The sequence below is a fragment of the Gekko japonicus genome, unplaced genomic scaffold (assembly GCF_001447785.1).
Source record: "Gekko japonicus isolate JY-2015 unplaced genomic scaffold, Gekko_japonicus_V1.1 scaffold652, whole genome shotgun sequence".
Taxonomy (NCBI): Eukaryota; Metazoa; Chordata; class Lepidosauria; order Squamata; family Gekkonidae; genus Gekko; species Gekko japonicus.
Window position 1 is genome coordinate 47488 of NW_015173143.1, and position 24026 is coordinate 71513.

Consider the following 24026-nt stretch of genomic DNA (forward strand, 5'->3'; position numbering starts at 1 on the left):
TGCTGAACCTAAGTTAGATGTTGTGCATATGGAGTGGTCTTGCAAGTCAGACTTATGACACAAAGTAGTTGTTTTTAGTAGAACTCAATTGTTGTAGGAGATGGGATGGTTACACCCTTTCCTCATGCTAAGTTTTCTACTTGAAAGTTTAGGGATATGGGTTAACATTCAGCAGTGGTATGCCCAATTCCGCCATCTCATTCAGCTGCATATGTTGATTCAGCCTCATACACAGAACCCTACATCTCTACAGCCTTGATATAGTCATCATGGAGAAGTAGTGTTGCGTTTTTAAAAGGAAACTTTTTGTTTTGTCTTGAAGCAGGAAGGAAAATGTAGGAGCAGCACTTTAAGAACAGGAATAATTTCATCATTAATATGGACCCATTACCCCAGGATAGAGTTGGATACTTTGAGAAACCACCAGATTCAAAGCCCTTGACCACAGAGATTGGGAAGAATATAAAACAGTCATCCTAATAGGATGATCCTATTAATATTTTCTCAAAAGTAAGACCCACTTGGTTCAATGAGACTTAGGCCGAATCTGCATTTGCATTTTTTAATCAGTTTCATGCTGCTGTTATGCCGTCTTTCTCTATGCTTGTTTGAATGTTGTTTGGAGAAGATTCTTTTAAAGCAGTGTAGAGGTGCGATGACAGTGGAGCTGCCCCAAAGGACGATAAACATATGTGGATGTGCAAAAGTATACTAGCACTGTTGAGGTGTGAAAATGACACCAAATGTAGATAGCTTTTTTAAAGACTGAGTCAAAAGGCTGGGACGCCGGTGGGAAAGACAAATGCAGATTCCACCTTAGTCTCAGGCAAGTGACACTAGTTGTGCTCTGGATCCTTGCCCATCCTGGCTTCTAAAATCAGGTAAAGACCACATCAATGAATCCTTCATATCACTAACTCAGGGCACCTTAACCTTGACTGCTCAAAGAGGTGGTTATCCATCTCCTACAAAGAAAACCATTCCTACAGAAACATGTAGGGCCTCCAGCTCAGGTGAGAATGAAGTGGCCAAGGCTACTCTGTCTCGTGACAGGGAGAGAGAGAGAGAGAAAGCAGCCACAGAGGGTAGGAGTGCTCCGACCTCCCAATGCAGAAACCTGCTCTGAGCCAGCTAGCAGCATGGTGCAGCCTCTCTTTGCAAGAAGCCTGTGTACCTTCTACTTCCTTCTCTGCCTTCTCACTCTCTCCTCAAAATAGGCGAGAGAGTGAGATTGCCAAGGCACCCAGAGGAGAGCAAGCTGGCCACAAGGAAAGAAGAGTAAAACCATTATTGCCCCAATACGGCCAGCTTGCTCTTTTCCCAGATGGCTGCTGCTGTGGTGGGTGGTGGAGGTGGTGGTAGCTCTAATCTCTTTCTCCTGTGACCAGCTTGCTCTTCTCCTGGCAGCCACTTTGGTACTGGGATGAGACTGCAAAAGAGTGTGGGAGTTTTTGGAGAGGACGGAGCCCTCTGTTTCCTTCCCTGGTGTCACGGGCAGTGGCTAGGGAGGTTCACTACTGGCTGCCACCACTTAGGAGGACCCAGAGCACCCACCCTACCCCTTTTTACAGGACTTTTACAATAGATTTTCCCTTGTACATGACCAAATGAGGCGTTAGGACCCAGGCAGAGTAACAACTAGTTTTATTAAGAGATTTAACAACTTTAGATCAATAAGAAGTAGGGAAAATGAGCAAAGTAAAGACAGGGAAATCAGTAAAACAATCAATCCTAACACGTCTGTCTATACAGTCCTAGCCTTCCCTAGGTGCCTGTTCACAGTCTAACACCCCTTTTTGGATGAGGGATCCCTCTGTCTGCACCACCCTCCACAAGCCGTGCTCCCTGAGAGACAACACCCTCCCACTCTGGGCAAGGCCTTTTATCTCCTCTTCCCAGGCACCACCCTCTGTTCCCCTGCAGGTGTAATTTTTCCCTCCAAAATCTTCTGTTACCCAATCACAGGGTCCACAGGGAACCTCGGAAACGTAGGCCTTGATGACTACTCCTATGCAGGCTTCCCTGGAGCCACTGGGCCTCCCTAGAGCCTGTAGGCCGCACCACTATGGGCCCTAGGGTTGCCTGGTCTTACCTTTGTTGCAGTGGGGGGGCATCCTTGGCACACACGCAAAGTGAGTGCACCACAATGATGGCACCTCTGGGTGGCGTCATCACACCGGGCACGTTGCTGCAATCCTGACACTTTGGGGGTGGGGTTTTCCCCGACGGCCGTATCCAGGCCAGTGGGTAAGGGGCCCCCGGGGGACCTGGCAACCCTAATAGGCCCATGGTCATGATGACACCTGGCATGAAGCCTGCAGCTCAGGGAAGCTTGCAGTTGAACCATCCTCCAGTCCCTACAGGGACTTTCCTGGAATATGGAGTGGGTGCCTCATTGAAAAACAGTGCTCAAAAGAGCCACAAGTGGCATTTCAAAAATGGTTCCTGAGGCAATGAGTATCACTGATCTAAATCATAGAATCGTAGAATGTTAGAGTTGGAAGGGACCTTACAGTTTCTGTCAGAGTTCTCTCAGCTCCACCTACCTCACAGGGTGTCTGTTGTGGGGAGGGGAAGGGAAAGGAGATTGTAAGCCGCTCTGAGACACCTTTGGGTAGTGAAGGGTGGGGTATAAATCCAATCTCCTCCTCCTCCTCCTCCTCCTCCTCCTCCTCTTCTTCTTCTCTTTTCCAACCCCCTGTACTCTGCAGGATCATAGCCGAAAGACAGCCCTACAACATACACAAAAGATGGTCATCCAGCCTCCACTTGAAAACGTCCAGCAAAGGAGCATCCACCACCTCCCAAGGCAGACTGTTCCACTGTTCAACCACTCTTACAGTTAGGAAGTTTCTCCTGATATTTAGCCGGTATCAACTCTCTTGTAATTTCCACCCATTAGATCTAGTCTTGCAATCCAGAGCAAGAGAGAATAGATCTGCTCCATCTTCTACATGACAGCCCTTCAAATATTTGAAGACTGCAATCATGTCCCCTCTAAGCCTTCTCTTTCCCAGGCTAAACATACCCAACTCTTTCAGCCTTTCCTCATAAGACTTGGATTCCAACCCTCTCTCCATCCTGGTTGCCCTCTTCTGGACACGCTCGAGCTTGTCAACATCCTTCTAAAATGTGGTGCCCAAAACTGGACACAGTACTCCAGGTGAGGCCTGACCATAGCAGAATAGAGCGGAACTACCACCTCCCTTGATCTGGACACAATGCTTCTGTTAATGCATCCTAAGATTGTATTAGCTTTCTTCACAGTCATATCGCACTGCAGGTTCATATTTAGCTTGTGGTCAACCAGAACACCTGGATCCCTTTCACATGTGCTGCTGTCAAGCCAAGTCCCTCCCATTCTATATCTGTGTCTTAGATTTTTTGAACCTAAGTGTAGGACTTTGCACTTATCTCTATTGAAATTCATTTTATTTGTCTCAGCCCACTGTTCCAGCCTATCTAGATCATTTTGAATCCTGACTCTGTCTTCTTCAGAATTAGCAATCCCACCCAGCTTTGTGTCATCTGCAAATTTGATAAGCATCCCCTCTATGTCTTCCTCCAGGCCATTTATAAAAACATTGAACAATACCGGGCCTAGGACCGAACCCTATGGCACTCCACTCGAGACTTCCCTCCATGTAGATGCAGAGCCATTTACGAGCACTCGTTGGGTACGATTTTTCAACCAACCATGAATCCATCCAACGGTTGCACCATCCAGCCCACATTTAACCAGCTTATCCTCAAGGATAAGATGAGGAACCATTCACAAGCACTCTTTCGGTGCTATCTGTCAACCAGTTACAGATCCACCAAACAATCATAGGATCCAAACCACATTTTTCCAATTTGTCAACAAGAATATTATGTGGAACCTTATCAAAAGCCTTAGTGAACTCGAGATAAACTATGTCTACAGCATTCCCCTGATCCAGCAAGCTCCTATTTTGTTAAAACAAGGACAACTAGGGTTGCCAGCTTCAGGTTAGGAAATCACTGGAGATTTGGGGGTGGACCCTGAGAAAGGCAGGGTTGGGGAGGGGAGGGACCTTAGTTTGGATATAATGCTATAAAATCCACCCTCCAAAGCAGCTATTTTCTCCCGGGGAGTAGATCTCTGTAGTCTGGAGATCAGCTGTAATTCCTGGAGGTCTCACCTGGAGTTTGGCAACCTTAAGGACAACTACATCTCCCCTCCAATCTCGACCTTTTGAAGGGGTTTATGAGTTCCATTTTATGATAGAGACTTTTTATCAGTTGCTGGATTTTAAATTTTCAAATGAAGTAATCTGTTTTTCCCCTTGTTCTCAGAAGGCTAAGGTGTATAGCCTGGTAATAGTCCCACACAGCCCCCACTAAGCCAATCAGTTCTGCTGCACATTCTGTTCAAGATACAGACAGGAGGCTGAAATATCTGCCCTACTTTTTAAAAAACACCCAGTCCAAAACTGAGTTCTGGAGATAGAGTTGCCAGGTCCCTCCTGGCAACCAGGAGGGGATAGGGGAGACTTACCAGGAGAATGAAGAAGGCCCAGGCCTCATCTTCTGTGTTGCACAGGAAATCTCCACCAACGTCTGGTCGATAGTCTGGTATTTTGGCAAAAACTCTATGGTAAAACTGGCTTCTACCATAGAGTTTTTGCCCAAATATCAATGTCACCTGGAGGGCACTATGTGATGATGTCACTTCCTGTGCGATGCCAGCAACAAGGCCTAGGTCTTCTCCTTTTTCTAAGTAAGTTCCCCCTGCCGGCCAGCTGATTGGCAGCTGGGGGGAGGGCCTGGAGGCAGGGGACCCCTGTCTCCACTTGCAGCTGTCTGGCAACCCTATCTGGAGAACTCAAAAGCTTGCATGCTATTTTGTGATACTTTCTGGGAAGGGGGGGGTCACTAAAAAGGTATTATAAGGTTTTTAATTATTCTTATTGTTTACACATCTGGACTCTGCACAGAGATGTCAGCCATTTGCTGCTGCACCTTCCATTTCAGAGTCTTTTGGCCCCACAGTTTTGCTTAGTTGGCAGCGATTAGATTATCAACCCAGTGAATGTAAGTTTGTTCCAGGCTTGATACGCAGTTTTGTTACAGTAGCCTAGCACAGATACGTATTGACACCTGAAACCATTGCTTGCTGCTTGGGTCCTGCCAGCACATACCTTGTTGGAATAATCTCCACTTGTACATGCTTGAACAAAGCAAAGGAAAGTTGCAGATGAGAGAGCTAGAGCTGAGGAAAAACAAAAGCTTGCAACGTTCAGTAGGATTAGAAGAACAATACTTGGGAAGACTTGCATTTGCACATTCTTATGTTTTAATCCCCCCCTCCGTTAGTAACTTCTTTTCTCTTTCCAGACCAACTTGCACAGTATAGACATAGCTACTTTGTTATGAACTGCAGTATACATGAAGCAGAAGCAAATTTGCTAGAATATTTTGGTGTCTCTGTGAAAACCTGAACAAAATCTAAACACATTCCTGACAGAAATGGATGTTCTTGCTGACATCAGAATGGTGCTCTTAGGTCTTTGAGGCAACTCGGCTCTGCTGCTCAATCCTATGCATGCTTGTTCAGTAGCCAGGAACAAAATAGTTTGCCATTATATCACTGGCTCAGAATGAGACCAAAACAAAACAACTCCCCTTCTTTTTGCCAGATTACTCCAGTTCTGTTCAACAAGCCCTTTTGCTGTGAGTTAGGAAAGTGCTTTCAGGGGAAATGTCAGGCTCAGGTTCAAATTGTATAGAATGGACCCCCTGCAACTTCACACACCAAATGTACAGGGAACCTCACCCTACCTCCCGCTCCTCTACAACATCTCCAAATTGGAGGTGGGTTACATTTCTGGGGTCCCAGTTACAGACCCCCCCAAAAGGTCTCCCTAGTGCTTTCTCTGGAAAAGAGCTGCAGTTACAGGAGTCTACTGAACAGCTCATGAACAAGCCAGTGACACCAAACTCACAGGGAAACTTCACCTGGGCAGACCCACCCCCCCCCGCCAGCCAGTGGAAGCAAGACCCCCTACTCTCACAGCCCCCCAAGTCTCCAAAGGCAAGTTCTGAAGGACCAAAAGACAGGCATCCCCAGAGTTACCCCACGACAGCTTGAGTCCAGGATGAACCGGTGTTTGGGCTCCTATCCCTCCCCCTGCCTCTTAGGCAGCAGACGGGCAGACTTGATGCTGTGTGAGAAGTGGCCGGCCAGGCGCCAACAGGTCTCCAGCAAGGCCCACATCTCAAGGGTGCCAGTGTCCCAGGTGGCCCTCACAGTGCTCCCCAGCCCCAGAGCATCCTTCACCGCCAGGTGAAATGCACGGGACAGGCAGATGATGCCCTTGAGGTGCACAGCCTTCAAAGCTGCCAGCATGTTGCTGCCGGCGGCCGTGACCATGTAGCCATGGACAATTTTGCTGCTGCCCACCCACTCCCCCAGGCTACTCTGTATCATGGAGGCGATGTTTTGTGCTGTGTGGTCTGCATCCATCCCCTGTGCACAGAGCAGAACCACTTTGTAACCTAGTAGCAGGACTATCCCCTCCTGGGGCCTGGGCCATGCCCCGACAGTCCGGACAAAATTCAACAAACCGAAGATACACAGTAAGGAATAGCAATATTGCCAACAGTCCGGACAGACAGGTCCTCTGGTTGCCACCAATGGGCAGTGAGGGAGAGGTAGCTGTGCTGCTCACTGTTCCAGAGGTCTGCTGTGAAGTGCACAGTTTTCTCTTGCGCTCTGGAGAGCTGACCTCTGTGGAGCGGTGCATGGAGGGCAAGACTTATTGGCTCCTGCTCCTCCATGAGGGGGCAGAATACCAGGGAGCCAGGTGTTCCAGCAGCCTGCGAAAGCCTACATCCTCCACGAGGGAGAAGGGTTGGCCATCCTCAGCAACCATCTCATCAAGCGAGGCAAGTGACTGCTTCCTGGGCTCTCCACATAGCCCTTCTGGATGGCACTGTCAGTGTCCCCATGGGAATGATCTCTTGGAGGATGGCCTGCCTTGTTGTCCCTCCACTGACATCATCCTGAGTGTGGGGAGCCTTTCTTCGAGGGGCCTCCTGCTCCCCCTCTGCTTCTCTCCGCTGGGCCTCTTCTTCCTCCCACTAGCTGCTACTCCTTCCCCCTGTGGCAACATAGTGGGGTGCACCCTTTGCAGGTGGCTATGGAGGAAGACAAGTGTTGGGGGTTTGTGCCCCTCTGGATGTGGGCATGGCACACCTGGCACTCTGCCACACAGGGGTCAATGCAGAGGTTTCGGAAAGGTTTCCAAAGTGTGGGCTGGAAACAATGCCCTAGGACTGGAGAAGGTGGGAGGAGGGACAGTTGTTTTTTGCACTGGATGTACTGGAGGCAGGTACAGCAACAGGGAGTTGTGTGGAAGTGGAGGATGCTTCTCCCCCCTCTGAATCACTGCTGTCAAAGACTTCTCCAATTAGTGTTAGCAACCACAGGTCTTTGGGCGGTGCTAACAACGCTTCCCCTCTGTGGGGAGCCCCAGGAACAGATCAGGGGAAGGAGGCTCAGAGACCCCTGGTGATGCTCTACTAGGGGCGTGAGAATAAAATTACAATGTCCATCAATGTGTTTAGTGTATAGACATGAATCTGCTTCTCCTTGCTTGAAGCCCTGCGCTATGAGCATTGTGTGTAATTTTGCATTCCAGGCACATGCTGCCTGTTTTAGTCCATGTAGCCCCTTCTGCAGTTTGCAGACTAGATTTGGTCTTTAAAACCTTGTGGTTGCTCCTTGTACAGATCTTCCTGGATCTTCCCATGAAGAAATGCTGTCTTTACATCTAGATGTTTGACCTGCATCTTTATGACCCGATAATCTGATAATTTGGCCAAGGCTTTGGAGGCTGCGGCAGAGTCAGTTGAAACTAAATCCATCGAAGACGAAGGTCCTGTACCTGAGTTGGAAGGGAGGGGATATGGGTATCAGGCTCCCCACGCTGGAAGGGGCACCTTTGGTGCCGGCCCAGAAGGTGAGAAGTCTGGGAGTGACTCTGGATGCCTCTCTTTCCATGGAGGCCCAGGTTACTATAGCCGCCCAATCTGCCCTTTTCCATCTTTGGCAGATTAGGTTGCTGAAACACTCTCTCTCCCCCCAAGACTTGGCTACCATGACCCATGCAATGGTCACTTCCAGGTGTGACTACTGTAATTCGCTGTACGCAGGCTTACCCTTGAGGCTGACCTAGAAATTACAGTTGGTGCAAAATGCAGTGGCGCGCCTACTAATAGCGACGTCTATGCGGGCTCACATTTGGCTGGTACTCCACCAATTGCATTGGTTACCAGTAGAGTTCTGGATCCGCTTCAAGGTGTTGGTAATAACCTTTAAAGCCTTACATGGCCTGGAACCAACATATCTGAAGGACTGCCTCTTCCTGTATATGCCCCGAAGAGCACTACACTTTATGGATCAGGATCAGGATCAACACCCCGGTAGTCCCTGGCCTGAAAGACGTCCGTCTTGACTTGACCAGGGCCAGGTCTTTTTCTGCCCTGGCCCCTGCCTGGTGGAACATGCTCCCCAATGAGTTCAGGGCCATGTGGGATCTACTTCAATTCCTCAGGGCCTGGTTGTTATAGAATACTAGCCTAGTCCTTTCCCCATTCCATGCACAGAGAGTGGAATATGTTTCTGTTTTTATTAAATGCACTTTCAGCATTTTAGCCTATCTTTGTTTCTGACAGTCATCTCATAGCATGACATTTCAAACTAGATAAACAAGAATTCCTCTGCAGTCCTCCAACCTGGAGATACTTAGGTTGAGCAGTGTTCCTTGCGAGTAGTCCAGCCTGATCCTGAGCATATGTATTCATGCACCCTTCACACTGAGCTGAGCGACATTTGTTAAGTGCGTTCTTAATGCATCATTTCTCTCTCGCTAGGAATTTACCTTTGCCCTATTAAACCATGTACATATTCAGCCACTTTTTCCCATTAGCAAAAACACTGACAAAACTGAAAAGCCCACGTACAAATGGTGATGCCAGGTAAGCTTGTACCATAACAGGAAATGGAACACTTTTAAAAAAACACGTAGCTAAGACAGTGTCCTACATTAGGTTTGCTTGTGTATCATTGGTGAATCAAAGAGAGAGAGAGAGAAAGAAGAGAGAGAATGAGTAAAGCAACTGTAAAGCTGTTGGGTTTCTGAAGTGACATCTCTTTTTCCATGACATGTGCTGATCAAGCATTTTGCTTTTCACATTGAATCAATGAGGCATAGCAAAAAGCTCTGCCCTGGGCTGGGATTAAACCTGCTCAAAGCATTTGCTATCAAAAATGCACAGTACATGACCAAGTGAATGACAGAGGTGGATATATTATTTCTTACATGGAACAATTTTCTTTAGTGATAAACTATTCCACCAGGGATCCACATAGGAATTGGCAAGAATATTTAGCTTGACTTTGCATATAAGGTTTCATGGCCCTTTGATCAGCTGCATTCTCCAGCATCCTTCTTGAATATCCTATCTGTTTAATACTTGTTCAGTCAGGTTATGTGTGAAGAGCTGATTGAAAATGCCTGGCTGGGATGACTCAGTTTAAATTTGAGACCAAAAGGGAGGGGGCACAATTCTATAGAGGAAAGATAACCAAAAAGGCTGAGACAAAGGAGAACAAAAAAATCAAACACAGCTAAACACACAGCGCTAATATACAAAATATCAAATATAATTTAATTATGCATAAGAAATATTAAAATCTCATTTAAAAACCACATACCTATGGTTCAGCATATAAGTACCTATACCTAATATCAAGACAAATATCAGAATATATATACAGGCTAAAAGGTACTGAATATATCCATACACAAGAACTAGATGCGTTTCAGCTAAAAAGCCTTCCTTAGTGGTAAAATTCAAACTGAGCACTCCATATATATTTAAGACCTGTCATATACAGAGTGGACCTAAAACCCATCAAATACAGTGTGGGCCTTACCCACACAGCAATGTTCACCCATGGAGTAAATAGGAAATAGTATTCTGAAGATGCAACATTGGCCACTCATCCAAGTGAACTGTATTTCAAATGCCCATGGATTTGTTTAGGCCCAATTCACAAAACTCAAAATTCTGGTGGAGTGCTCAGATACAATATGGAAAGAATCCAATTCCCCACCACTCAGCTGTTTGGAAACCCCTGCTTTCTGCTCTTAATGAACCACCACGAACCACTACAAACTGCATCAAAATTCATGGAAGGTCATGGCGGGTCTTCAGTTTGTGAACATTGCTTTGCAAACCACAAACTGGCCAGAATTCATGACGAACTTCCATTGAAACCAAACAGCTAAGTGGCGGTCCCCAGGCTTGGAAACCTCTGTGGGGAGCAGAAAACAGGGGTTTTAAACTTTAAATGGCTCATGTACTGATAAGAACTGAGTCAGTTCGCAAACCAATCTCCTGGTTTCTATGGGTTTGTGGTGCAGTTCATGGTTCAGTCAAGAACCAACACAATCCGTGCCCATACCTAATTATACCTGCAGTTTAGTGTGATCTCTGCCTCATGTATCTCAGAATTTAGGATGCTGGCAACCTAGTAAAGCTACTTTTTTTTGCTAAATCTGTTTACTGATGTGATCATACGGACTTTCATATTGATGTGCCTCCAAGCCAAACTACATGTGATGTTGGAAGCAGGGATGGGCATGAACCAGCTCACAAAGTAAAGTTTGTCATGAATTTTGACTGGTCCTTGGTTTGCAAAGTGATGTTCATGGAAGGGCACCCTGCATGAACATTTCACAAACTTTGGTGCTGTTTGTGGCAGTTCTTTAATTATTACATTTTCCAAACAATTAAACTGTTTACAAAACTCCAAGGCAATGGGGGAGACAGATTCTACAGCCTTGGAAACACCAGTAGGAGTCCTTCAAAGCTTAACAGACACTCCTGGCTGTTCCCAGAAATGGGTTCAGAATGCTATATATAAGCTCAGCTCTACAGCCTCTTTGCAATTACAGAGAGAGAGAGAAGGAACTTCTTAAAAGTGAACTAGCAGAGCACATTCCCAAGTGATTGGGAACTCCTCTCCCCTGCAGGGGTTTTGGTTCTAGGTAAACTCAGAGCTCTGAGCCACCCTGAGGACCCACATTTTGATTGTGATTCCTCTCTGCTGCTTTGGCTTGGGGGGGTTTAGATGGACTCTGAGCCACCCATCTCTCTGCTCACGCCAAGCGGAGGGACTTAGCTAGTGGGTTCCTCAGCTGAGGACCCACATTTTGATCATGATTCATCTCCCCTGCTTTGATTTGGGGGGGTTTGGTGGATTCAGGGCTCTGAGCCACCCATCTCTCTGCTCATGTTGAGCACGGGGGCTTAGTTTGGGGAGTTCCTTAGCTGAGGACCCACATATTGATTGAGAACTCCTCTCTGCTGCTGGGGTTTGGGAGTAGTGGAACTCAGAGGTCTGAGCCACCCTATCTCTCTGCTTATACCAAGCAGAAGGGCTTAGCTACTTGACTGAGGAGCCACATATTTTACCCTCCCACCCCTCCTGATTGTGGACTAAACCATCTGTGCCACAAGGGTGAAAGTGGGTGCAAAGGGTGCTCATCATGGGGGGAAGATGTTCTCCACCTGCTACGTATCACATGCCCCCATCCCCAGGCACCAGATCCATCCTGCCAGCCCACAGGATGGATTATGACAGGCAAATGAACTATAACAGTGTGGTAAAGTGCCTAAAAAGAGAAGAGATTGGATTTATACCCCGCCCTTCACTACCCAAAGGAGTCTGTGTTCTATTTGTTCCATCTTATAAAGTGCATTGTGTGTTATTTATAATATTCTAAAACAGGTAATATCAATAATACATGCAATATCAATAATCGGTTTATACAATTCTAATAACTAGTTTATACAATGCTAATAACTACCATTCAATTTACATCCTTTTTACACAATCAATTCTAGTTGCCACTCTACCATGCTTTGAAATTTGTCTGTCAGTTTTCTCCTCTTTCAGGACTAGATTCCAGTCTTGTAGCACCGTAGAGACCAACATTATTTTGGGAGTATAAGCTTTCAGGAGTCAAAAACTGATGGAAGGAGCTTTGGGCTCTTGACCACTCACACCCCCAAAATCTTGTTGACTTCCAAGGTACTCCTGGACTCTAATCTAGCTTTTCCCACCACTGCAGAGCAACACGGCTTTCAGAAAAGCCTTTAAGCCCAGCTATTTTAAAGGTCATTTTGCTGTAATACTGTGGATGGTTGGATTTTGGGCAAAAGTGGTGGTTGGATAATAGTATGATTTTTTCTGGATATAATTTGGGTCGCTGGTACAGGCAAAGCTAGAGAGACACTTTGGTTTGTTTCACAGGGTAGCCATGTTGGTCTGCAGTAACACAGTAGTCCAGAAGGACCTTAGAGACCAGCAAGAGTTTCAGGGCGCCAGCTTTCGAGAGTAAGACCTCCCTTGAGCTTTGACTCTCAAAAGCTTACACCCTGAACCTCTTGCTGGTCTCTAGGGTGCTACTGGATTCAGAAACTGGTTTGGTTTATGTTTTTCATGCCTGTATTACAAAGTATTAAAAACCTGTATGATTTCGTTTCTTTCTCTTACTTTGGTGGAAGGGTGGGATATACATATTGCCTCAGAAATAAATGTGTAATAGAAAAAAGCTAACTAAGCTTTGTGTTAAACTATTTGGAAAAGTTTCATCTCCATTTAGCTTTAGGCTCATCCTGCACTGAGGTTGGACTAGATGGCCTTTAAGGACCCTTCCAACTGTGTGATTCCTACCCCAATCTTTGTTTTCCCTTCCCCACATCCTTTCCTGGTATCCTTCTGGTCAGTTTAGGGGTGAGGGGGACATTGTACCAAAGCACACTGCAATACAACTTCAAGAGAAAGTAGTAACAGACAAAGCCCATCTGGATGTTGAAATGTCAAGTGTTTATTTTTTAAAAGCAACCCTTTCATGTGCAAGTTTGCCATTAAAAAACAAAATAAAAAAGTATCTTTCAGCTAGGCTACACTAGTGTGTACATAACACTTACATTAAGTTAAAACACAAGTACACTGCCATCAAGTAAACTTCAGAGTTCAAGGTAAAAAAAAAAAGTACAGAGTCATATTTTGGAAGAAACAAATACAACCACATGTATTATCAACATGTGTGTAAGTCAGTTGAAAAATCACCCTGGTGCTAGAATACTGGCGATCTGCAAGTCTGGTCAAAACCCAGCAAACTAAAAAGGTTGTTCCAGTATTTCCTCCTCCACCAGATTGGACCAGAAGAGAGACAATCGTAGTGGGTGTTCCAGTGGCTCTTTCTTCTGCATAATTATACTAAAGGATAGCTAGCTGCTGTAGCTATTCCACAGTGGTTTTTTCTGTCTTTAGCCATGTAGATATATCCTTTGTCACCCCACTTTTCACTCCAGCTGAAAGAATGAAGGAAAGTTTGATTACAAAAATTATCTGGACAAGTTATGAGATCCATCTGCTATAACATAATGCAATTCCTAATGTCTGAAACATTCTCTGCTCTTGTAGAGACTCTAGAACATAGTCTTAAAGAGTTCACATAGCTGAAGAACTGGTCTTCTCTTACCTCCCAACAAAACTGGACAGACTGCATCATCAGAATAGCCTATACCCTAAAAGTCAGCTTACAGTGCCAACAATACATACCTTTCTGTGCCTATCCTCACCAAAAGGTTACAGCAGACAGAATACAGAGAACATTTTGATCTGCTAACTTCCAATGTGTTGCATATGGCTATATGTCCTAACACATATCCCGCCCTTCCACAGTAGAACAAATGGGCATACTTATACACAAGCACTACCGAAAACAAGTTTATTTCTAAGCAGCCCCCAATGTTCAACTATGGTTAGCAAGATGCTTGTCAAAAGAGGAGTTCATGTCCAAATGCCTTACTCCACACAAATATGAACATGTCCGTCAAAATCCCTCTTAAATTAATTTGCAAAGCTATTAGCCCACAAAAATGTTCACTACCCTGTCTAGCCACACACACTTATTTTAAGCCTTGAACACTGGCAAACAGAAAAGCAATAGAACAAAATAAAACAGAGCAAAATAAACTACTCTCTGAATACCTGTTTTTAACAATCCAGTACTTCTTCCCATCTTCATCTGCACCCTGAAAGCCATAACCAACTACAAGAACGCCATGATCCAGGTCTTCACTACTGCACTGTGGTTCATAATAAATACCTAGAAATAGAAAAGTTGATCTATTTTCCATGGAGGGGGAAAAAAGAGAACACTTCCCACATTGTATATTATGTTCAAACAACCTAGTCCCACACTGGAATTACACTAAAATCCTGTTCACAAGTTACAGTGAACACATGTACAATCTGTGTACACAGCAGACTTTCTTTACACATTTATTGATTAGTTCTTAAATTACATTCAATGAATGGACAGCTGAAAAAAGTTACTGATGCTGCACATTTATCTAGCACTGGTACCTGGTGTGTTGGTTCCTTACTAACAGATGAAAGCACATGCATGCAGGATATATGTGTGTTCACTGTAACAGATGAACAAGGCTAAATACAAGAAATGTTGGCATTCTGTCCAGGGTAATACATGGAAACAAAGGCTGCACAAAACCTTCACCAAGCTCAAGAACAGCAAGCTCACACCCAGGAGAGAATGTGAGGGACAAGAAGGGTCAATCTCTTCGTGTTGGCTCTATGGAAAGGAACAGGGTATCAGGAGACCAGCGCTCTTTTTAAAACTGGCCCAACATTCTGTCCTTCCCAGTCCAATGGCTCACAAGGAATACAGAAAAGGGGCAGAGTCTCATTTCACTTTAGAAGGCAAGAACACCACAAATGCCATTCTGTGCATGTGTGTGTGTGTGGGGGGGAATGAAGAGGAGGGGGCAGGCCTACTCTCACTTGACATTAAGCTTTTGCACAAGTGCAACCTACTTCACCCCCCCACCCGCCCCATGACATTCTTGGGATGAAGCAGGGCAGACTTCTGACAAGTAACAGCTGGCCAGTAAGCCAAAAGTTTTGGGAGCCTTGAATGGACATACATATTTCCCCCCAGAAGTAACAGATTTGTTTTGTACCAAATATACAACTAGGAGTTAGTCCCAAGGTGTTTTCTGGTGTCCACTTCCTTCTTCACCAAAGCATCAAGCCAATCTTAGCTTTCCTCCATCTCACTGGAACAGGAAGTACTTCAGAAAAACCCAGGAAACATCACCTACACTTGACTGATACTCTTTGGAACATGAAGAAATTTACTTCTGAATAATGAGCCCACCATGCAGAAGTGGCTGTGTTCCTGGTTTTTCCTAGCATAAATGGAGATTTAGCAGGCAATACACTGAACAGAAGGTATCTTTGGGTAGTACCCATTCAGAAGCAGCTGCCTCCATCACTGCATGACATTTGGTTTGGAATCTCCCGGTATTTTGTAACTAACTCAATTCCCATTCTCTGGTTGGCTATACCCCTCCCACATGGTAGCCATTTTGTGGAGACCCTCACTAACTGCTCTTAATGTTCCAAAAGCACCCACAGGGGTCATTAAAAGAATGGCGGTCAACTTAATTGTTTTTAAATGGTCACTTCTTTCTTTGAAAGAATAACACAAATGCATAATGCCCCATTCAGAGCAGTCAATTTAATAAAAAGACACGCTCTCACAGTTTTGGATAAATTCTTACCTGATTCATAAAATTGGAAAGAGGAGTGACCGGCATCAATAGCCACAGAGACTGGCCCCACAGCAGCCACTGCCTTCATGAGGGCCCTTTCATGACCTTCTGGGATGTCAATATAACCAGTGTCATTAGCAGCATTGTATTCAGTTTTATACATGCAATCTTCATCATCCTGGGGGTGAAAGGGATCGTTAGGGGTTAGATGCCAAGTTCTGACATACAGAAAATTAAGCTAGTTCATTCAAACCACTGTTTCAATAAAAAGGCACTTAATACTATTAAGCTCAGCATCTCTCCGCACCCTTATTCTCATTCCCAGATTTAATTCATTTCTATCCCCCTTTTCTCCCCAATGGGTATCAAAATGGTCTTACAATACCCTCCCCTTCTCCATTTTATCCTTAGAACAACTCCAGGAGGTAGGTTAGGCTGACTATGAGTGACTGGCCATGTTTACCCTATTATTATTTAATTTGTATCCCACCCTCCCTGCCAAGGCTGGCTCAGGGACGTTTACAGACAATATGTTAAAACACCGTATTTAAATAAAATCACAACAATACAGAATAAAACATATCGTAAAGTGCTAATATAGTTCATAGCCAATGGCAGCGTTCTCAGCATCCATGTGATCAACTGCCACTGTAGTCTGGGTTTTGTCAGGCTGTTGAACATTTTGAGTTGATGCTGGTATTGGGGCCAGGGCCTCGTTGTTGGAAGGGTGGCACCCTAATTGAAAGCCTGGTGGAAGAGCTCCATTTTACAGGCCCTGCGGAACTGCAAAAGGTCCCGCGGGGCCCTGATGTCATCTGGGAGCTCGTTCCACCAGTACAGGGCCGCCACTGAGAAGGCCTCAGCCCTCGTCACAGCTAGCCTGACTTCTTTTGGGCCTGGAAGGGGCAGATGATTTTGGGACCCCGATCTTAGTGCCCTCTGGGGAACATGTGGGGAAAGGTGGTCCCTTAGGCAGATAGGCCCCTGACCATATAGAGCTTTAAAAGTAAGAACCAGCACCTTGAACCGAATTTGGTATGCTATAGGCAGCCAGTGCAGTGCTTTTAGCTTCTAACAAGCTTCCCATGGCAGAGCAGGGCTTTGAAACTGGCTTCCCAGATTCTAGTCCAATGATCTAACCACTACACCATGCTGGCTCTCATATATGCCCTGCTCCTAATTTCACCAAAGGTGGGGCTGAAGGAAGTACAAGAGCTGCAGTTCTGAAGTATTGACAGCCATCCACCTAAGGCAGCAGGAACAGGAACAATCTGCTAATTTTCCTCAACTGGGAAAGTTTTACAAAGCATTTGTGCTACTTAGTTCTCAAATATATCAAGTGTCCCAGTGCCACATGGATTCTACCCAGACTTTCATATCTCCCTAAAGTTTCTCACTGCATTGCATGGAATTTGTGCTTGACAAATGCACTGTTGTCATAAAAAGAACAAAGCCTCAGGGAAATGTAAGGATTAGGACAGACAAAATTTTCACATGATCAAAGCACTGTACATTCATAGATCCACCACAATCCATCCACCCCTTGGTAAACAGAACACCATTCTGTATTTATTCACTGCCAAGGTGTTGATCTAGGTTTTGATCTAATGTTGGTCATAATGTGAAGGCGCAGATTATCTGAAGGTGCAGTTAAGTGTTAGCCATACAGGCCACTTCAGCACTGTCATTTTTGTCACTCGTTTGCTTCAGCCCCCTCCCCCAATGTGTTTTACTCTCTCTAGGAGTCCCAGAGGGAGCAAAACACATGTGGAAAGGGTGGGGGGCAAAGCAACAGGGATAAACGAGTGACAAAAATGACAATGCGGACATGGCCACAATGACAAAGTGGATTTTTAGTTGTATTACTTTTGACTCAGGATCTCAACAAGGAAAGCAATAAACCTCCTCTGTCCAAAGAAATTTTGATTGTTGGAATTTCTAAATATGATTTGTCTCTGGTGCTTGGAATCCACTTACACACTATTTATCTGATAGATATTACTAAAGAATGAAATCACCAGCCAATTAAGAAGTCATTTTACCTTTGCAATGTATGGGTATGATTCCTCTGAGTCAATGCCTCCATTGTCTTTAATGTATTGGAAAGCGTGATCCATGAGGCCCCCGTTACACCCCTCATTTCCTTCAGGCCGAGAGCAGTCCACAAGGTTTTGTTCACTCAGAGAAACCAACTTGCCAGATTTGCGGAAGTGCTGTCCTTCAAGAGCTCCAGTTGTGCTGAAAGCCCAGCAAGAGCCACACTCTCCCTGAGGGTAAGAGGGAGAAAACAGACCTGTGTAAGTTACCTGCTTGTAGTGCTATAGCACAGAACCATCCAGTTACAGGATAAGCTGGTAGGCAACATGAAAGATCCTGCCGAGTCCCTGAAGAGCTGCTGTCAGTCAGAAGGGATCATCCTGACCCTGAGAGACCAATGGTCTGATTCATAAGGCAGCTTCGCGTAATCATCAGCAGAGAGGTTCAGAACATGGCCAGAACGCTGGAAACCTGAAGTTTATGGATCAGCCCTGCCATTGCTTCATGGCAGCCATTCACTTGTTTTCAGCTCTATAATATGGGAGAAGTAATTCTTACCTAATGTATATTACCAGAGCAGTAAGCCCTGACTGAAGTGCTTTGGATACTTCGTGCCTTTTCCTAAGTAAACTGTGAACACTGCTAATGCCTCTCTTTCTACTCCCTTCCCTTCCCCCTCTCATCAAATCACTCCTCCAAATTCACCTTCCAGACACTGCTTGGGAACACCCATGAGCTCACCCTTTTTAAATCCTCAGGACCCCATTTTACTCTACCTCTTAAAGCTATGCACAGGAGGCTGTATCACTTTGTTTTCTGTTCACTATGCCATCCTTGGAATCAGACAACTGCTTAAGAGCAAAGATAACAAAAGAGGTGGCAAAACCTGAGCAGCCACAGCAGCATACTCAGTCACCACCTCCCAGCAAAAGCAACAGCAGCAGCTAAAGGCTGGGGATCGGAGGCACACCTCTAGTGATTATTGCAATGCTGAAATAAAAAGACAATTCTTGCCAGGTCTTGCCATAGAAGAGATGTACATGTAAACAAACACTGTAAACACCCATTTAAGAAACCCCATTATACCATACTGTATTATCATCTTTGTAGGAGTATACAGAGGTAACAGCGTTCCGTGCGCCTTGGTGTTTAGTCATGCCGGCCACATGACCATGGAAAATGTCTTCGGACAGCGCTGGCTCTTCGGCTTTGAAACGGAGATGAGCACCGCAACCCTAGAGTCGGATTCGACTGGCTTTCGAGCAAGGGAACCTTTACCTTTACCTTTTTAGGAGTATACAGCACAGGGGCCTTGGTGATTTCACCAGAACTAGGGAGAGAGGGCCGCTCCACATTCCACTTAACATTCCATGTCCCAAGCTATTTCTCATAATCACATATTCCCAAACAAAGATGCATACCTGATCCTTCACGGGAGTGACATATCCCTTCTCTCTCCAGTCAACAGATCTTGGTGCCTCAAAGAAGTTTGGTTCAAGAAATTGTGATCCCATGTTCTTTCTTTTTGATTTGTTGTATTTGAATCCATTCATCACCTGCCTGAACTCTTCATTAGTCTGAAAGAAGAGGAAATACATCAGCAGGCCGATCTGTATCACTACTCATACAAGTAGTACTGCAGCCTTGCTCATACATACCATATCTCCAAAATGATTCATTCCCAGTCTGTAGCTGTGTTTTCCCATGCTGTGGTCAAGGTTGTGCAATTCAATCATTTTTAGGTTCTTCTCCCAGACCAGTCTCCTCCAGCCTTCCTCTTTCTACAAGGGTTAAGACAGAATTTAGTCTTCACCGGGCAATAAAAACATGGATTCAGTCCAAACATCACCTTAACTATGGTTTCTACCAACTAGTTTAGCTCAAGACATGGTTAGATTCTCTAAACATACAGCACAAACCATAGTTTAGGGCTGCTCATCAATTTTTGTCTTCCAACTGTTCTACAGTTCAGTTTCTCTGATGCAAGTGCTTCTAGAGCAGTCTAATAGTCCAGACTAACCTGATATCAGAGCCTGGAAGCCAAGCATGGTTAGCCACAGTTACTACTTGGTCGGGAGACCAGCAAGGAAGACTGGAGATGCTATGTAGAGGCTGGCAATGGCACACTGCCTCTACTCATCTCTTGCTCTGAAAACCCCATGGTCCTCCTGGGGTTCCCATGAGTTGGTTGTGAATTGATGGCAAATGCACATACACACAAGTGCTCCTGGAGCTGTAGCAGCAACAATGGTTTGCCAGTTCACACCACATGATTCCCATCATTAAGATTTTTTAACTAAGATCTAGTGCAATGCAATCTGAAAAACACAAACAGCAAACTTCTTTGCTGTTCCTAACACACTGACGATATAAAAATTGTTTCAGCAAAAGTACTATTTCTAATACCTTCCCATTTCATGTTAATTATCCATTTTAGAAGTCAAATCAAAAGCTCTGATCCGAAAAAGGATAATCTTGGGCATACATTTTACAAACACTTACTATGGCTATAAAAAGGACACCTTGATTCTAGCCATAACTACTTGAAGCACACCAAGTTTCAATTAGATTTAAGATGCCTCCATTAACCAGGAAGCCCTAAAACCTGCACTTACTAGACAGTTGCATGTACTGTTCCAAATAAGGAACAAATTCTCTTCAACCAGCAAAAATACTAGAAAAGTAGAAAGAACATCAATTCACTTATATAATCATCTAAAACATTGATGCTGGGTGAAAATCCAAACCCACCACTTGTGTGGTTATTATCCACTGTTCCAGTAACTCTCCAATCACAGGTATGTCTGTCATTGTTTATAAAGTGTGTGTGTGTGTGGGGGGGAGAGAGACAGCCACTCTTGACAACTGATTTTACATTGATAGCATGAGTATCTTAGGGATGTTTTGATACTTTACAGCAGAGTTCAGATAGGTCATCTTTCAGGATTCTAGGATTCTTATGAGTCACTCACAAAATGTTTGCCAGAACAATGTTCTGGAATGTGTATTACTGCATGTCAAATCACATGCAGCAGCAGCTCTGCCACAGATGCTCACCTCATGGTATTCTTTGTTATGCCATGTCTTCCACATTTGCCAGTGATCATCCAAAACAGGATCTACGCCTGGAGCTGCCAGGCATGTGCTCCAAGTTAGGGCCAATAGGCACAGATATAAATTCATGTTGAAACTTTAAAAGGAAAAAAAGGGCTGGTTAGATATGGAATTCTCTGTATCAGTGCTCACACAGAGATACAAATAGATTAGATGCAGTCAACATTATCTGTTTGTTATCTTCACACATACAGTTTACCATTGGCTTAGGGCTGGTCATACCCTTACCACTGACTAAGTATAACTTGACCAAAGCAGTTTTGTTTTCTTTACTCTGGAATTCCTGAACAAAAACAACAGGTACAGCTCTGGAACAGAGAGTGATTACTCTTTTCCGGTTACTCTGATGACACTTCCTTTCCAAAGATCTGCCATAACCCCCATCTCAATTCAAGCAAATACCTGCTAGTGGTCTCCTCAACAGAGGGTTAAAGCACAAAGAAACTTTAGCCCCCTTAAGAGGCCACATAAGTCTGAGAAACAAAATAAAATAACTTATCACAGTATTAAAATGGAGCCCTGTCAAAAAGTTAAATGCAGACCCCTGGGTTGGCAAGCAATACCTATTCTGTATATATGCACATTTAATAAGGACTAATATATTGCCTTATTGCATAAATTAACACTTAATTTTTCCAGAAAGCTTTCAACAAATACAAAAAGAATTTTTTAAGAAAGAACACCACACATAATACAAGTTCAAGAGGGGTCTGTGTGGGGGAGAAGACAAGGAACAACTATTATAGTCATCCACAGAAAAAGTTCTTACATGACTGGATAAGGCAGAACCAGTATTCTTCCTGCTACTTCATAAGGTAATACAGAGACAAGGAAGAGATCTAAATCTTTAACGGCAGATCAACAACAGCTACCCTCTGAAACAATCCTTATGAGCACTGATAATCCCCGAACAATCCTTACTTTCCTAGTGGACATCCAGAGCACTGTCATTGTCACAGCAGACTGTCAGAACTACTCTTAACTATCCCAGTTTGTTTAGTAATCCAGTTGGTTAATTCAATGAGATGAACCTATAGAAAGAAACAACTACGTACACCAACTATGTAAGTAAATTGTCTAGATCCAGAAGTGCCAGCATATCAGGCAGCAAATTGAGTGAGGCTTTAAACTAGATTACTCTTTCCAAAGTAAGATTTCTCATTAATCAAGAATCTGTTTTTATTTTACCCGCTAAACAGCAGTCCATGCCTCGCAGAGCTGTTACTGCTATACCAACAAAGAGAAAAATCACGCCGGGAACTGAATGACTGGCGCTTTAATGAACCTCTCCGGACACAGATATGACTCATCAGGCATTTTCCTGGAATCACTTCCGCCGTCCAAGGCTGGGGTGGGGATGCGGAGCAGGAGGTCTCGCACTGGACCACGTGATAATCCACGGTCGGAGGAGGAATAAACACGTGACCTCCCCATAGCCGATCCGGAGCCAGGCTGGCTCAGTGTAAACAAACACCTTCGGCTACCGATCCGGTGCTGGGCCGGAGAGGGGGAAAGAGAAGCACCATTCCCCCTGCCTGGGTAGAACAGCCCATGCACAGGTCGACTCAGACCCCCTCAGGACAAAAGTCATTTTTTTAAAATAAAAAGAGGCCAGGGAGGGGGGGAGAAAAAAAATCGCAGCTCTGGGATTGTTCGAAGGCGGCCTAAGGATAAATAACATTGCAAAACAGCGGGGGGAGGGGGGACGAGCGAATCAGGCGCGAATCAGGCAGGGAGTCGCCACCGGCTGAGACCCAAGCCAGACTGTGTAAGTCTCTCGCAACATAATAACGCCCCCCCCCCGAAAGAAAGGCAAAGAACCACACCAGCGCCTAGACGCCGTCTCCAAAGGTTTACCTCGCCGCACACAACTGCAAGGCGCCAAGCCGCCCCCGGCAGGTGCCCAGAGCCTGGGGGGGGGGCTAAGAAAAGGAGAAGCCGCTCCGGAGAGAAGCTTCTCTCACCGGAGGGGCTCAAGGAGCCCACCTTACGGGAGCAGACAGGAGGAGAAACCACACCTGAGCACACAGCCACCCCACACAGAACTGTGCCTATGACTCACCTGGACCCCTAAGCGCTCTCTCTGCCTGCCCTGGGCACCAGGGCTTTGCTATAAGCTTGGCTGGCCCAGCCCTCCCCTCGCTCAGATTGGCTGGAGAGCGCGAAGGCGGAGCGAGGGCTAATCCTGCAAGAGTTCGTGACTGGCGGTCTCGTGATGCTGGCGATGCCCAGACTAGAGTCGCACGGGGGCGGGGGGGTAAACGCAACGTTGTTTACTGGAAGGGGGGGTAGCCGGGGGCAAGGACGCTGTCCTGGCTTGCCTGTAGCTTCTTGGAAATCAGACACTACCCTTCAACACACACCAGCATCATGAGGTTATGGCAGAACGAACAAACACAAGCATCATAGAAGTGTTATGGCATACAGTTCAGTCCATCAGCTGCAGGTATTTCAGATGTACCGATCACAGCTGCCTCCAACATTTGGGCATCACTGCTGGTGAAGACAGCCATCCTCCCTGCTCCGAAAACAAACCACTGTTACTTTGCTTCAACATGTCCTGCTGTTTTCACTGAAGCTCACATTATCCGCACTTGTCACCCCTATTTTCCACAGGGAAAATGTGGAAGTGATTTAAAGGAAGTCAAAATGACAATGCTGCTTCACTTTCTCAATTTTTCTCTCTTCCACCCTGAAGTCAAAATGACAAAAAAAAAAATCTCCTCCACCCTATTAAGTTAATCATGACTAAATTTACAGTTGCTCTAAAAGGGTTTCCACTCTTGTACAGGAAGCCCAAGGCTATGCATCTTTACACAGATATAAATCCCATTTCTACCAATGGGATTTGCTTCCAAGTGCATAGAAATGCAACCTGGCATCACACCAAATTTAGTTTCAACAGATTTTAGTTGTGACCACTCCTTCATCCATTCATTCACTAAATGAAAGAAGACTGTTATCTTGGAATTTATTAACAGTAACAAGCACATCACAACCCTATATATGCCTTTATTTAATTTTGAAAATATAAAACTGCCTTATGTGAGACCTCTGTGCAGAATCAGGACTGTTGGCAGGGTTCCAGACTGCACATACAGTTTGCATAGCAATAGATTGAACATATATGGGCACTGTTGCTACCTGCTTTTAACTCCAGGGTCTTTGGTGGAGGATCTTGTTTTCTGAAA

At 45.1% G+C, this 24026-nt stretch overlaps 1 protein-coding gene across 2 annotated transcripts; it reads right to left on the minus strand.

The window, feature by feature from the left end:
* Positions 1–12879: 12879 nt before the first annotated feature.
* CTSL (cathepsin L) lies at positions 12880–22936 on the minus strand. 2 transcript variants are annotated; one of them, XM_015422296.1, is made up of 8 exons: positions 22024–22102; positions 20779–20911; positions 19380–19502; positions 19143–19298; positions 17727–17951; positions 15694–15862; positions 14099–14216; positions 12880–13416 (listed from the first exon to the last, which is right to left on the minus strand). In XM_015422296.1, the coding sequence occupies exons 2-8, from the start codon at positions 20902–20904 to the stop codon at positions 13317–13319; spliced, it is 1017 nt and encodes a 338-aa protein (XP_015277782.1). In that variant the 5' UTR covers positions 20905–20911; positions 22024–22102; the 3' UTR covers positions 12880–13316. The 2 variants fall into 2 exon arrangements, with proteins under 2 accessions (XP_015277782.1, XP_015277781.1); XM_015422295.1 differs by lacking the exon at positions 22024–22102 and adding an exon at positions 22898–22936 and having other exon boundaries at positions 12882–13416.
* Between the last annotated feature and the right edge of the window lie 1090 nt (positions 22937–24026).